Genomic DNA, 16,297 nt, shown 5'->3' with positions numbered 1-16,297 from the left:
CGGATCTTTGAGAGCTCTTGGTGCTCAGGTGAAGTGCCCGATGATTGGAAGAGGGCCAATCTTCAAGAAAGGGAGGAAAGTATATCTGGCAAACTACAGGCCCAGCCTGACCTCTATCCTGGGGAAAGTCTTGGAAAAGATTATCAAGGAGGCTATCCTTAACAGACTAGCTGAAGGCAATATCCTGAGGGATACCCAGCATGGGTTTGTTGCGGGTAGGTCTTGCTTGACCAATCTCATTTCCTTTTATGACCAGGTGATTTATCACCTGGACAAAGGGGATGAGATCTACATCATATACCTCGACTTTAAAAAAAGCGTTCAATCTGGTATCCCACGATCACCTCTTGGTTAAGCTGGCTAACTGCGGCCTTGATGTCACCACAATCCACTGGCTGAGGAACTGGCTGTGCGGTAGGACCCACAGGGTGGTGGTTGACAGGAGCCAATCGTCTTGGTGCACTGTGACCAGTGGGGTCACACAAGGCTCTGTCCTAGGGCCTATACTGTTTAGCATCTACATCAATGATGTGGACACTGATGTCAGAAGCGGACTGGCCAAGTTTGCCAATGACACCAAACTCTGGGGTAAAGCATCCACACCTGAGGACATGAGGATGATCCAGGCGGATCTGGACAGACTCATGAAATGGGCAGATGAGAACCTGATGGTGGTTCAACACCAAAAAATGCAAGGTTCTCCACCTTGGGAGGAAAAACCTGCACCATACTGATAGGTTTGGTAGTGCTATGCTGGTTAGCACTACAAATGAAAGGGACTTGGGTGTCACGGTCGACCACAAGATGAACATGAGCCTTCAGTGTAATGCTGCAGCTAGTAAAGTGAGAAAACACTGGCTTGTATCCATAGATGCTTCTCAAGCAGATCCCGGGACGTCATTCTCCTACTGTACTCGGCCTTGGTGAGGCCGCAGCTGGAGTACTGCGTCCAGTTTTGGGCTCCGCAATTCAAAAAGGATGTGGAAAAGCTTGAGAGAGTCCAGAGAAGAGCCACACGCATAATAAGAGGTCAGGAAAACAGACCTTATGATGAGAGGCTGAGAGTAACGGAGTTATTCAGCCTGGAAAAGCGCAGGCTCGGGGTGATCTGGTGGGAACCTATAAGTTCATCAGGGGTGTTCATCAGGATCTGGGGGAACGAGTGTTCACCAGAGCACCCCAAGGGATGACAAGATCAAATGGTCACAAACTCCACTGTGACCAGTTCAGGCTGGACATAAGAAAGAACTTCTTCACTGTCTGAACCCCCAAGGTTTGGAACAGACTGCCACCTGAGGCGGTTCAAGCGCCCACTCTGAATGCCTTCAAAACACATCTGGATGTTTACCTTGCTGGGATCCTATGATCCCTGATGATTTCCTGCCCCTGGGGCAGGGGGCTGGACTCGATGATCCTCCGGGGTCCCTTCCAGCCCAAATGTCTATGAAATCTATGAAATTATCCAATGGTAAAACCCACGCACAGATTGCAAACAATGAAGGAAATCCAGGTCTATCCCTCTCCCTCTTCTAGCCTAATAAGTCAGAAAGAAGCTAAGATAACAAAATCAGATGACTGACACTAGAAAGCTATTTGGATCTTAAATAAGCCAGTCACAATGTCTAACAAAACAGGAATGATACATTAGTTAAGCCTCCTACATGTAGACTGGTCAGAAATTCAACTGTGCCATTTTGAAGAGCCACAGATACATACAGTAATTCAGTCAGAGGACTGCGAAATCAAAAAAGAAGGCAGCTAAACAATAAAGCTAGAGGAATACTTTAGGCCTCTTGCCTCTAATTTTATGAGAAATTCAGCACAAGCTAAGCTACTGGAAAAGGGCAATATATGGACATGTAAAATATGGGGAAGGTGGATAATTGAAGGGCACTGGAAAAGGATATAGATAATACATAAGAAAAATAAATTATTAACATGTACCTAGAATAGGAAGCCTGAAGAGAAACACTGAATGTTCTGGGCATTAGGGAACAAGTAAGTAGAAAGACAAGACAGTATAGAGAACTAATATATACATTCACTTGGTCTTCACCACACAGGATGTTAAGTAGATATCAATAACAAAATAACAAAGAAAATGTCTCTTTCAGTAAAGATTGTAAAAGATAGTGTATATTATACCTATTATTAAGCATGTGAAATTGCATTTTTGATAAAATCCTTCATAATGAAAAAAGTTATAATGGAGGTGAAACATAATGTATTATCATGGCATATAAGATGCCTAAGAAATACATAGGCTAGGGACAGAAGTTACATAATTAATCATCAGAAACTAGTTTAAATCTGTAACAGAACAGAAGTTCAGTGCATATAAACCAGTTTCAAAATGGCTGAAACTGGTTCAAAGATAAACCTGGCTGTATGTAGTATCAGACTTAACTGATTTAGGTCAAAGTGGTTTATGATACTTCTGTCCCAGACCCCTTCCTGGCTCAAGTGAAATCAGAGTCCTCCAGCATCCCAGCATGCTTTGTGGTCCTGGGCTAGGCTATCTGATCCAGAGAGCAGGGCTAGTACCACCCCTCTGCTCCCTAGCTGGACCAGTGAGGGCTGATTCACTGGCCACCCCAGGCAAACCCTGGCTGGGGTCTGGGGCCAGGGAGGGGAGTTAAACTCACCTTCCCCCGAGTACAGAGCCGCCCTGCCCTGTTGGCTTACTTAGTGCTGGCTGTAACTGTGGATTACAAATTCCAGAAACAGCAGGAAGCAGGAAGAAGAAGTGCTGCGCAACTCTGTAACATCCTGCTGCTGTGATTGTGGACTGCAAATCCCAGAGACCTCAGGGCAGCAGGAAGAGGAAGCAAGCACATAGCTCATGCTGGCTATGTGCCAGAGAGCTGTCCTCTAGCACCCCTGGCTTCTGGCTTGAGACACTGGAGGCATGTGGCTGCATTTCCTAAATCAAAAGTAAACATCTGTTCATTTGCTTATGGGTTCAATCTTCACAGCTTAAACTAAACAGCAAAGACTAAACCAATTCAGCCTTCGGTTTTTTGACTGTCTGTACTTAGCCAAAAAGAACAGATCAGAAAAGGTCAATGTTGTACAATCGAAAAACCAAATAGTATCTCTCTAACATCTACACTAGGACCAGGGTTCTTTATTATAAGGATAATGGATTGGGAAGATGAGCTGAAATTATTTAGGTTAGCCCAGACTTGACAAAATAATCAGAAGAATTTGTATGGGTGAAAGGACAAATTGACAGTAGAAAAAATTCTGTTGAAAACCATAAGGTAAAATCCACTTGAAGAAATAATTTGAATGATTTACACAGTTTGTTGAGCCCTAAATCAACTGCAGTTATTCAAGTAAATGAACAGGACACTAGCTGTCTTGTTTATACCAAAAATATTTTTCCTCGCCTTGCCCTCTATTGCTGATGTTCTCTGGTGTTTTAATCATTTTATAATACACATCTTTTCTGAGCCAGATAAGATAACACAGTGCTTAAAAATGATAGCAACACTCTGGAACCCGCATATGGAAATGCTTATAATACTGGTACCACCCAAGGGGTGCAGCTGGGAAATTTCAAATGTCCTTTTCTTAAATACCAGAAGGAGAAAAATAAAAAATAAAAAAAGAAAGAAAAACAAGTCAGTATTAACCCAGATATCTTTGCTAAATATCCAGCTGTCAAAAATGGAAACAAACTGTTGAAAAGTATAAGGCTAGCAACAGAAAATATTACATTTACGTAACACCAACTGATTTCAGGTCCTTACCTTGCATACATGAAATTAAAAATATATACAATTAACTTACAAAATTCACTCAAGTAAACATTAAGGAGTTTGAAAAGTTAACAGGTTTCAAAGAAGGATTAGACATTCATCAGAATATCCATAATTATATTAGATAGAAAAAGAACTGTAATGGCTACAACCCCTCATGCTTCATAGTACAAGTCAACTATTAGGTGATGAGGTTAAGGGAAAACTTCCTCTTTGGGCAGGTTATTCCAGAACTGTCTGTTATGGGATATTTACAACTGATCTTCTCAGACAGAAAATATTTGACTAGATGGATCAGAACTCTTATAGCAATTTATATTAGTGTTCTATATTGTAAACTAGAGAATACTGGCCTTGCAGTAGTATAATATGTGATAAAAAAATGCTATGTGCAAAATCTCTAGTCTCGTATCTACTCTACTGAACCCACTTAAAACAGTGCGAAAGATAATAAGTTGAAAATTGAAACAAGCCATTTGCTAAATAAAGAAGTTTCCATAGCTACAGGGAAATAGAAGAGTTGGGCAATCCTGTTTACTCACATATGTAAGGTTAACAAATGAATCTGAGATTAACAACAAAAACCTGCATTACCAATGGAGGCAAAACGCATTTGTTTCATGTGATCTTCTATGACAGAAGGGTCTTTGGAGCTGTAAGTTCCAAGTTCAGGGTAAAAACTGGATCCAATATCATCAGGAGGACTGTGTCTTCCCTTTGGATAGTTGTTTGCAATTTTGGGATCCCAGTGTGGCAACAGAGGATGGTTCCAATGAATATATTTACCATCAAACTGTGGATTCCCATACCAGCTGTAGTAGAATACATGAAAGTTATAATTAGGAGAAGGCAATTCCTCTTCAAGCTTTCTTTCAGAAGCCATAGATGGTTTCATATTATTAACTGCAATACTGTGCAAAACATTGGTGTGCATTATGCTATCTCCCTTGGCATCATTTTGTGGATTTTGCTTATTTTCTAAGAGTGTTGTCTGTTGTTGAAGTTCTGGTAAAAGACCAAGTCCAAATGGATCCCCAAAACCAGCTCTGTCAGGTCTGAGAGTCTTCAAAGCCATCATTATGGAGCAAATAAATAAAATAAAAAGTAACAGAATGACGCATGTTCTTCTGCGAAATCTTGCCATGATGTCATAGTTTAGTGTCCAAAAACAGGTTTTGAGCTGCAATTAGTCAACAGAAATATATTTTAAATATTTATCATCTACAATTTAGCAATATTACATCTTTTCATTCAAAAAATAATCTGCTAATGTACAACTTTCTGAGAGAGAATATTTCAGCTAGTTCCCAAAAATGAGAAAGCTTAGGTGTCTAAAATTTATACTGTCAAAGTATTTGGACAGTGCATCACTAAACATATCAAGTTAAGCAATTTGCTGAAAACTAATAAGCAAATCAAATAGGTGAAACTGAGTTCTAAATCTAACACTGCTGGCACCAATTTCTGTGCCAGGCTCATAACTTCTTTCTCCAGATGTTAAAATTTTGGCAAGATACAATATTTGGAGTCCAAAGGCCTTCTTTCAACAGATTATTTCATGAGAATTTAAACTTTCAATTTGATTTCCACTATTCTACTTTCCTCCCTGACAGATGTACACTAGTGTCCTTGCCAATCTATATATTACTTCAGTTTGAGGGCATTAATGATACAGATTTTTACTGTTTGAGAATTATTTGATTTGTGTACATTGACTTGGTTCATCTAAATCCAATGCCTTTCTGTTTCTTTCAACTTAACTCAGCTGCTACATGCTTTCAGCAAACAATGTATGGGTTTGCAAGTGATAAATTGCTTCTGCAATTATTGCTTTATCCCTTGTCTGCTGTGTAAAGGGATCTCATGTCCTCAGTGATTATGGACTATATTTAGAATGCACATCAAGTCTGTTAGCTGGGCTCTGCTATTCTGTACTGAAAAATTGCTCCTTTTTATTCTTAACTTGACATTCCATCCATCAAGTTTCTTCTATATACTGTTACTGTACCAAGATTTCCCTTTTTTAAATTCATTTTTTCCCTGGGGAACATAACAGTGTGTCCATATGTTCCTTGTTATAGTTTAAAAGAAATATGTATCCAGTGCTGTGTAGTATACTACTGGTAGCTGCGGAGGGAGGGAGTAGAGGCAAGCAATATACAAGTCTGATTTCATTTACTAGTTCTGGCATATTTGTCATAGGATGTTTCTTTTAACAAGTACAGCAAATTTTGTACCCATTAACATGGTTTCACTCACTGCTTTCAAGTTTTAATTGTTAGGCTGAGGTGCCTTCCACAATGTAAAATGGATGGGTCTAACAGTCAGTTTTTTAGCCCAACATTTCACTATAATTTGACACTTTTTCAGCTCCAGTGGTGGTAGCACTAGTTGAGAAGCTGCTTCCTGCTAGTATACCAATTACTACCCTATCCAATCCTAATCTAATGATAATAGTACTGGACAAACAAAGATCCTGGACAGACATAACACTTCGTGAGCATCAAACACCTCTGAAGCACTTGAAAGGGAAAACAGATTAACGTTCTCCACAAAGTGTTCCAAAAATAATTCTGGAAGAACCAACTACTATTTAGAAGCACTGCAAAAAGAAGTGCTTTGTGTTAAGTGTGTCTGGTCTTCAGAGCATGATGGGGGTTGTCAAGTCTTCCTGCATCTCCCAATAGTGCCCCACAGTTGGGGGTGGAGGAAGCAGGAGAGCAAGTCAGACAATCAATGAGCTATGTTCTCAGCAGTCCTAGGGACTGGAAAACAGGTATCTTTGAAGGTCTATCAATGTCCAGTCCCTCAATTCTGGTAGGGGGAGGGAAAAACAGGGCCTTTGGTCTCCCAGTTCTGGCTGGGGCAGCTAGTGAGTGTTTGACTTTCCCTGGCAATCTGTGGGGGCAGAGACTAGTGAAAGGAATTGTTCTTTCCAGCTACAGAACTGGGACACTGGGGGGGGGGGGTGAGTACACAACAGAGTCCTCCTTGGCTATTTGCCCTGCCGCAGGACTCAGCAACCCCTTCCTAATGCTTCCTAACCGGAAAGGATACCACTGCCTGCTGTCAAAATGATTTTGAAGCACTCCAGCTAGGGAATTGCCAGATGGAGGTGTGGGGGGCTGGAGGGGGAGGGATAACTGTGGGGGCAAGAAGAGGGAGAAGGGCAGCTGTCCATCTGTCTACAGCTAAAGTGGACAGTATTCTGATGCACTTCAAAAAGTTATGGTAAGTTCAGGGCCAGTTTGTCTATACTAGGAGCTCTATCATTGTGGTTACTCTAAAGGGTGTAGGTCACATATTTACTTGCAATGGTTGCAAATCTTTGGAATATTGTGATGTAGTAAAACGTAGTACACGTCAGGGCAGATACAGGCTCATCATGCACTGACTGTACTGCAAGAATTCCTCAGTATGGCAAGTATTCCTACTTTGCCATAGTGGCACGCTCCTGTTTTTATGGCAGTGGTTGCCATAGCTACGGCAAAGTAGCAGCACAATCTAACCACGCCCTGAGTGCATGGCACAGCATGGGCTGTTACTACACCATGCTTTAGTACTCCCAAAAGGAAGTACTGAAGCACAGCACCATGGCAACATGGAGATACACCCAAAGTGTTTCAAGTCTCATGATCTTTATTTCTTCCTACTATAAATAGATATACTGAAACTTCTCACACCGCAAAACCGAAAAGATCAGAATAGTATGAGATGTCCAGGAACACAAATAGTAGCTATCTCTTTTTCCAAATCTTAAGTCTCAGTACCATATGGAGTTCTATATAGGCCATTTATTGTTCTACCTGTTTCTTAGCCCAAATCCTTGTCTGCTTCAGTGGTCTGAACTGAAAGTACCATAACTTTTGTGGACTGAATGGCACCCAATTTGAAAAACTACTGTATTTACTCAATTAGTAGATGTGGTCCCCACCCTTCCCCTATATTTAACATGGAGAGGAAAAAAAATCTCCTTGCCTTACAACTGAGCACAAGGCAGTGAGGAAACAGGCAGCTGCTGCAGCTCCAGCCTCAATACAGGGTTGGGGTTGGGCTGGAGCCAGAGCTGCTGCCTGCCCCCCACTCCCCTCTGCCACGGCCTCTGCATGCCCTGCCACTGCTCCTGCACAGCCCCCTAGTCTCCCACACTTCTTTTCTCTCCCCACTCTGCCACACTCCTCCTTACCTTTGCTCTATGCCAGCAGGCTCCATCCCTACCGCAGCCTGGAGCAGCCCAGGCCCTTGGCAGCATCACTGAGCCGATGCTATTGCTGTGGGGCTGGGCTGGAACAGTAGTGCTAGTTCCATGATGCTGTTACAGGGCCAGATTAGAGCCATGCCTCGCGTCTCAGGCTACAGCAAGGATGGAGCCTGCCAGCATGGAGCCAAGCTTAATTACTGGGGCGGGGGGACCCAAGGCAGCAGGTAGCAGAAACAGCATGGAGTAGAGGAGTGGGAAACAGGGGAAGGAGGGATTGGAGCAACCTGCCTGAAGCCTACCACTTGGCCCCCACCCACTGCCCCATTACTGCACCCCCACCTGCCCTACAACTTGCCCCCCCAGTGTCTCTCGCACTGTCCATCCCACCACCGGCCCCGTTAGTGCCACGCTCATCACCTCTTCCCCCCCACACCTGCAGTAGTGGGGGGAAGGGGCAAATTTAAGATGATCCTCCAATGACTAGATTTCACACATGGAGAATTAAATTTATAAACTTTCTGTGTGTAGAATCTAATTATTGGGGGGGGATGGTCATCTTACATTTAGGGTCACCCTACATTCAGGTAAATATGGTAAATGCAAGGAGATAAGTACAGGTTTCCCTCGATTTATACAGTATGTGAGTTCCTGGAGAACACCGCATAAATCAAATTCACATAAAGCAAACCCACTTTATAATGTGAGAAATAGGGATAGGTTCCCATGTCAGGTGCTCCTGGGGCTGCTCCAGCACAGGCTGGGGTGAGTGCTGACAAATGGAGCCCCGGGAAACGTGGGTCGTGGCACTCACCCCAGCCCTGGCGGCAGCAGCCCCAGGAGCTGCCAGTAGCCACAGGGCTGCACTGTGCCCTGAACCCCCTGGGGCTCTGCCTGACTCCACTCACCCCAGCTCCTGCTGCACTGGCCCAGGAACGGGCGATGCCAGCTCCGTGTAGCCACTGGGCTGCACTGTGCCCTGGTGCAGGCAGCTAGCACCAGCAGCTAGGGCTGGGGTGAGTGTCACACAGCCAGGGCTGGGGCAAGTGCCAGGCCCCACAGAGCTCAGGCCTCCACCTGTCTGCACTTACCCCTACCCATGCTGGAATGGCCCTGGGAGCAGCTGACACCAGCTGCCTGCACCAGGGCTGCAGGGAGCTGGCATCGCCTGCTCCAGGAGAAGTGCAGCAGGAGCTGGGGTAAGTGGAGACAAGCAGAGCCCCAGGGGGTTCAGGGCTCAGTAGAGCCCCATGGCTGCAGACGGCCAGTGCCTCCCAGGGCCGCTGCAGCCAGGGCTGGGGCGAGTGGGTCCATGGCCCTCCCCTCCCCCCCCCCAACAGACTTACCTGCTTGGGCGGGGTGGCATCTATGCTGATTGCATAAGAGCAAATTCGCATACTAAAGAACCCGCATAAAATCGAGGGAAATCTGTACTGTCATCTGCAAGAGGGGCTGGGCCTTGCCTTGGCAGTGGGCAATTGTCCAGGCAGGGAAGCCTGAGCTTGCTCTTATCTGCTTTATTTTGCTGCTGATCACCTTACTTATCTCCTAACACCTCACAACACCCTTCAACACCTCTGGTGGCACCCTGAGAATTACTGTTCTACTTTTTTCCCCAGAACTGAGGAAGAGCACCTTGTGCACAAAAAGCTTGTCTAACAAAGTGGTTCCCAAGCCTTTTAGACTGTGGACTGGGAAACTGCAGTCAGGAAGTGACCAGAATACTGTGGAGCGGCAGCCAACCCTTTTTTATACTAAGTATAAAAAGTACCAACTATAAAAATAAAGTGTCAGCTGCCGCTCCACAGTACGCTGGTCACTACTAGACTTCCAGTCTGGCAGCCAACCCTCCTGCAGACCAGCAGCCAACCCCTTACGGCCCAGTACCGGGGGTTAGAAACCTCTGGTCCAGCATGTCTTCCAAATAAAATCCTTGCCCCTCACGTATTTTCTGGCCCGCTGCAGGCAGAGCAGTGCCTAGCACCAAACGCCAGTGTATCACTCCTCACTGAACCGATCGTATCACGTGGCCAGCGTGTCACCACCCCCAGCTTTCAAAAACAAAAACGTAAGTGATGACAACTGGGATACAGCAGCAAGACTGATCTCCGGGGCCACAATAGGTGTCACTCTGTGCGACTGAAAAAATCATAACCATTAAAAAAAAAGCCCAAGTCCTAGCGGGCTCCTCCAGCCCAGAGGCGGATCCATCCAGCATCCCCCTCTTGGTCCCTACTGGAGACGCGTGTTATGAACAGGCAGGCAGCGCCCGGCAGGCTAAGGCGTCTCCGCAAGAGCCACGAGTGGGCCCTAAGGCGCTGACAGGCGCCCTCTTCCCCGCAGCGGCTCGGGATGCGCCACAAGGGAGACGTTAGCCCCGGCCCCTCAGGGAACCGGGGGGAGGGGGGAGGGGCGGGCCGGGCTAGCCGTTACTCACCGTCCGGGCCGGGAGGGGGAGGGGCGCGCAGCGGTTAGAGGCTGCGAAGCCGCGGTTGGAAGCGGGGCTGGAAAACAACGAGCCGAGCTGGACCCTGGCAATGAGCATGCGCGGAAGCGATGCGCTGGCGTAGCAGCGACTGAAGCCTCGCCCTTGCTCCTGGAGCCTCGTTTCCACTGGGGGTGGCCCCGCCCCACTGGGATTGTCTTGCCCCGGCCCCGCGGAGTCGGCTGTGATGCCGCGCTTTGTTTTAACCCTTTAAGTGCAGCGGGCCCCGCGGTGTAGGCGTGCGACGTCTCCAGGATCTACTGCTTGCTCTTCGCCAGCGCTGGGGCTGTTGCCTAAATGGGCAGTGATGAAGGCACCGGGGAGGCGTCGCGTCGGGAAAGCGGGTGCTTGAGCAGCTCAGCGGAGTCTCGAGCCTTTGGGCTGCAGGGGCTATGCAAGGGAGGCCTGAGTAAGAAGGAAGTCACCCCCCACTCGTGCCCCCTTCATCTTCCTCACTTAGCTCTTACCCCAAGGCTGCCCAGCTTCTTCCTGACTGCAAAAAGCCTATCTTCCAGCCCCATTTAGGTCTGCAAATCTTAAGCCACCCAGAGGTGTGGGGCACCCACAGCTGCAAAATACCTTCTAGGCTGCAAGAGCTGCCCCTTCCACTTTTTGTGTTGATTCATTTGGTTGAGACATGTCAGGGATATTTTATGGGGAAAGAAATGAATCAGCCAAATTTAGATCACGTGACCTGCTCTGTGCTCCACGCCTCACTTCCTTACTCTTATCCTTTCATGCATTGATTTGAGGTCCTTGAGAAATGCCTTCCTGGGGGATAAGGATCATACTCTTTCAACACTGCAGCAACGTGCAAATCCTATGTATGGCATAGCTTGAAATGAATGCATTAGGAGTGTCTATAAATATCCATCTAAACTAGTCTCCCCTTGTGCGGAGTGTCTATGTGATGGAAAATTAATTCAGGATTACCAAAACACCGTGTACTCTTGGCAGGTTGACAGGCAGCCAAAATGTAAGGTGTTTGTTTAAGCATGAAAATGGGTTATTAAATATTAATAAAGAAGTCATATATTCCAACTGGTCAGAAAAAGATATAACTACATATGTACTGCTAGTTTAAGCTACCATTTGATCTCCTTAGCACTTAGTGCTTGTATGTCCAGCTGTAGGTAATCTGATGTTTCTAACGAAAAAGAAAGTGGAGAGCTGGCTATTAGTACTTTGTCCTAACCGAGCTCTCAAATAGACGTGGTTCTGCAATGCTGGATAGATGCTTTAAAATTCCATCGTGGATCACTGGATGTCATTTAGCCAGGGAAAAACCTGTCCCATGGCAATTGCATGGAATAGAGCCCGTCACTTAAATCCATGAACTGTGTAATAAGCTACAAAGAAGAATGTGGCACTTTTGAGATTGTGAAATACCTTATGTGCTATAGTTCCACATCCTCAGCTTCTTATTCATTTGTTCAAGAAATCTGAAAAATCTTTTCTGATGAAAGAGATTGGTACTTTCACATTTAGGTCGCTTGAACCATTTAGAAATAATTGGCTTTGGAGGAGGAGGCGGCCAAGACCTGTTTTGCATTCATTTCATAATACCATATAATTATAATGGTGTATTTGTACAACTGTAATATGTAAATTTGGTTTCATGTATCCATTCATGAGTATATCGGGTATGCTTTACTGGTATGCTTCTGCAGAGTAGTGAAAAGGGGTTGTTTGTAGTAGACAGATGCCATCTGGTCCTAATGAGATTACTTATAGAATCAAAGAAAAATACATAGTGTTTTTCTACACTAACAAGACAAAGAAAGAACATAAACAATTATTGATGAATGCTTTCATATACGACAAATTGGCCTGAAATAAATTGTTCCTTTAGTTAAATAACACGATTTTCTATATAATAAAAGCATTTTCTCCCATAACTGTCAAAATGTGTTGAATTCCTGTGGTGTGATTTGCATGATCTTGTAAGAATTTCTCATCATCCTGAGAAAGACTCAAAAAATGTGTTGCATATAGTGTCTGAAATTCTAGCTATACCAAAATTAATAGCAAAACTCCCACTGACTTAATTGGAGACAGGAATTAATCCCGCATCTTTACAACTAAGAGTGAAACATATCTTTGAGGATTTCATAGTGGATACATAAGCAGGACAAACAATATATATAGACAATATACAGTGAATAGCTCCCATGGTTTTAATTGAATTCTAACAAAATTGATGGAAACAACTGTTGTTAGATATTTTCTTTATGGCATCTGAATGCTCAGATGAGAAAAAACAATAACTGCAATGCCTGTTTTTAATGCAGTTCATGGTAAATATTGATTTTTTTTCTCATTAATGGAAATGCACAATGAGTGAGTCAGGAATATCAAGTTCTAATAATAAATGAGTTTCCATATGAATGGGTTGGAAAACCAAAACGTGAAAATCTTAAAACTTGTCATCCATGCTATTGCTGGCCTTGAAGTCACTGTTACAGTTACTTTTATTTTCTTTAAAATAATTAAAATGTTGATCCTATTTTCTTGTGACTTTTATAGGATACATATCTCAAGTTTTCCTCCTTGCTATACAATATGGGGGAACTTTGATTAAGCTTGTACAACTTATTTGAAAAGAATTCTTATACAAAGTACTGCCAAGTAGTCAAAGAACACCTGAAGCCCTTAGCTTGAATACATTGAGTATGCTTAAGGTTATATAAGTGTAGAAGTATTTATAGGATCCAGGCTTTAGCAAGTACCACACAGTGGGAAAGTAAAGGAATCATTAACATCATCTCTGGGCCAAAAACAAACACAAAAAACTGCTGTGAGCAGAAGTAAATAATCAGATACATAAAATATTAATAATCTTTAATCAAAAAAGTAAATTAGGGGTGTCCTGAAAAAAATAGCTAAAAACCATTGACTCTCTTAGCCAAGGTGAAAGGTACTTGTGTTACACCAATTGTGGTAAAGCTACAATTTTAAGGAATTCAGCAACTGTGTACTGTTGAACAGAGCATTTCACTGAAACACTACCTGTTAACTTTCTATTTACATTTTTTTTAAGTGTAATTTACTTTTTCTGCCATGTGTAGGGATCTAACCATGAATACCAAATGCTCCCGAAGGCTGGGGGGCGGGCAGCCACCTCCCATAGGTGGTGGGGATGTGGCAGCGGTGAGCTCCTGCAGGTAGCCATGGTGATGTTGACCACGGGGGGCAGGGGAGCAAGTGCTGACCAGCGGTCAGTGACCTCCCTCAGATGCCTCTGGCAACGACCACAGTGGCCAGTGGCATCTGGAGACTGCCCAAAGATACCAGTGGCAGTGGCAGTGCACCCATTCCCCATGCCTCTGGACAACCCGCTTGGGCCCCTGGGCCCCATTCACCCCTGGCCCTGCTTCTGCCCCACTCCCTCCCTCACCATGGGCACCTCAATCTCCCCCCCGCTGCTTCCCTCTCCCCGCTGGCCCCTTTCCCTCCACTTACCAGCTGGGTGCTGTCTGTGTTTGTCAGTGTCTGTGTGTGTGTCTCTGTCTGTTTGCTCCTCACTCCCAAGCCACATCCTGCCAGGGTATGTGGGACCCTCCCTCCCTGAGCTCCAACCCCCCCCCCCCACACACACACACATCCATGGCCCCCAACACCTTCACAAATAACTCCACACACCCACTTCAAAAATATCATCTTATGATCAACATGCCAATCTCTTGATTTTTTAAAGAGTTTGTCTCATGAATTTTGGCATGGTGGGGTTGGCTATACTGCAGTGCTGATTGGCTGAGAGGCCCTGGTGGCCCCAGCGCTCATTGCTGTTCAGTTTCCGGGCCAATTAGGATCAAGCCATGAGAGGCAGGGCTGCCAGCCATAGTGCAAAGTGTGCTTCCGATACAATTTAGGTACTTCCCTACCCATGTGTTAATTGTATTTTCTTTCCATTCCCGAATCCACTGTATCTTGTCTTTTCTCTCTCCATAGCGGTATTTTTTTTTCTAAGTTGTCTTCAGCCGAAGTTGTCTTTCCTGTCTCTGAATTTCCTTCCTTTTTGTTTTCAAAGTATTTTTATCTCATCTTTTTACTATGATTGTACTAGCACTACAGTGTTCCAGCTATAGTACAATCACAGACGAAGGAACTATCCACATTCTGAGAAAATGGCACCAAGGGCCTTGTGACACTTTACAGTGTGAGCAACACAAATGTTGATGGTTGTTAGTGCTAGCTGGAGTTTGGAGCAGACACACTACAAAGCAGCAGGGGCCTGGAAGACTGAAAGGTAAGAACCTCCTCCTCCCATTCTGGGCTTCCCTCTTGCCCCCCACCCCTGAGGCTCCCCACTGCACATTGAGGTCCCCCCTACCTTCCCTACTTCTGGTCCCTGGGGAGTTGCTTACTTGTGGCTGCCTGCACTGTCTGTCACAGGAGGCAGGGTAACCCTTCTCTGCCTGCTCCCCAGGACAGAGAGGGCAGGCAGGCTCAGGTAAGCGAGAGGCAGAGGGAGAGTGAGCAGGGATCTGAAGTGTTGGGGAACGTGGAAGGAGGCACTGGTCCTTATCTGTCCAGCAGGGGAGGGAGGGGCTGTTTACAGTAAGGCAGCGTTTCTCAACCTTTTTCACAACATGGCACACTTACATGGCCTCCCCCACCCCATGACACACTGGCCTGGCAGTGGGGTAGCGAGTAGCCACAGACCCGGGGGGGGGAGGGCAAGTGGCCAAATGCTGCAGAGAATGGGAGGGAGAGGGAGTGGGGGAGATCGGGTGGCGAGTGGCTGAATGCCACAGACTGGGGAGGAGGTGGGTAATGAGCAGCAGAACGCCACAGAGTGGCGGGAAGCAGGTGGCGCAACATTTGAATATCTGGCTGGAATCATGCCCTCCGTCTGTTTGGCTGTCCGCAGAAGCAGCAGGCAAGGGGGCCGTGGTTCCAACCCAGAATGCTGTGGCACACCTGGACATGCCTGACGACACACCAGTTGGGAGATGCTGCAGTAAGGTATAGCCATCTTAGTGCCACACAAGCTGGGTAACATGGATACCCAGCTCATGTTCCATTAATGTGTGGCCACTCCCCACAAATGAGCTGCCCAGGTTGCATTCCTCCAGCATCCCAGGATGCAGTGTTTCCTTCCCCACCTTCCTGTTCTATATGAACAAAATTTCCACCCCATGAACACTCCTGTCCAGGGGGCAGGGCTGGCACCAACCCAGTTCTTCCTCCCAACCCCCAATGATGCAACCCCATGCAAACAGCCTGCAGAGCACAGGCCCGCTAGTCAGATCACAGTGCACAGACAAGTCTAGGAGTGGTGTCTGTGGGAGGTGGTAGGGGAACAAGGTAGAGGGCCAGATCAGGTCTCCATGATCTGGGGCTTCCTTCCCAGGGCAGAGGCAGTAGTTCCTCCAGAAGTGCTTTCTTTCCCTGCTCCCATCTCCAAGCCACCCCAGGAAGCATGACCAGCACACCCCAATCCCAAATCCCAATTTATTAAAACATGAGACCTTCTTTAATTTACTTCTTCTTTATTTATTTTTATGTTACTATTTTTCTTTTTATTTTATCCTTCAGTTACTGACTTCCTTCATTTCACACCCCTTCCCTCATTTCCTTTCTACCACCCAGTTCATCACCTAGCCATTAACTCTGTGCTTTCCAGCTTCATATTCTCACCCCTTCCCCTCCAACCTATAGGTCATAGCCCCACACCTAGAGCAAGCATAGAAGCCTGTCCTGGCCTACCAGCTTTATAGTGGCAGCTCACAGCTGTAACTCCTAGTCAGGCCCCTGGTTGCCACACATCACAGCAATGCAGGTGGGGGACAGTCTGAGAAGGCTTTTAGCCTTAAGGTGTGACTGTTCCAAACTCGAACTAGCACT

General features: G+C 45.6%; 1 protein-coding gene across 2 annotated transcripts in view; it reads right to left on the bottom strand.

The window, feature by feature from the left end:
• MANEA (mannosidase endo-alpha) overlaps positions 1–10,657 on the bottom strand; it is a 34,321-nt gene extending 23,664 nt beyond the window's left edge. The window contains exons 1-2 of one of the 2 annotated variants that reach the window (XM_090036953.1): positions 10,400–10,657; positions 4,359–4,944 (exon numbers count right to left, since the gene is read on the bottom strand). In XM_090036953.1, coding sequence (XP_089893079.1) covers positions 4,359–4,944; positions 10,400–10,507 — 694 coding nt within the window. In that variant the 5' untranslated portion in view covers positions 10,508–10,657. Of the gene's footprint in view, positions 1–4,358; positions 4,945–7,950; positions 8,081–10,399 lie in introns of those variants that run through there. The other variant, XM_090036963.1, reaches the window with a different exon arrangement.
• Between the last annotated feature and the right edge of the window lie 5,640 nt (positions 10,658–16,297).

Source organism: Crocodylus siamensis, chromosome 1 (genome assembly GCF_052110815.1).
Source record: "Crocodylus siamensis isolate JL-2025a chromosome 1, ASM5211081v1, whole genome shotgun sequence".
In the NCBI taxonomy this organism is placed as follows: Eukaryota; Metazoa; Chordata; order Crocodylia; family Crocodylidae; genus Crocodylus; species Crocodylus siamensis.
This window is presented reverse-complemented; position numbering and strand designations above follow the sequence as displayed.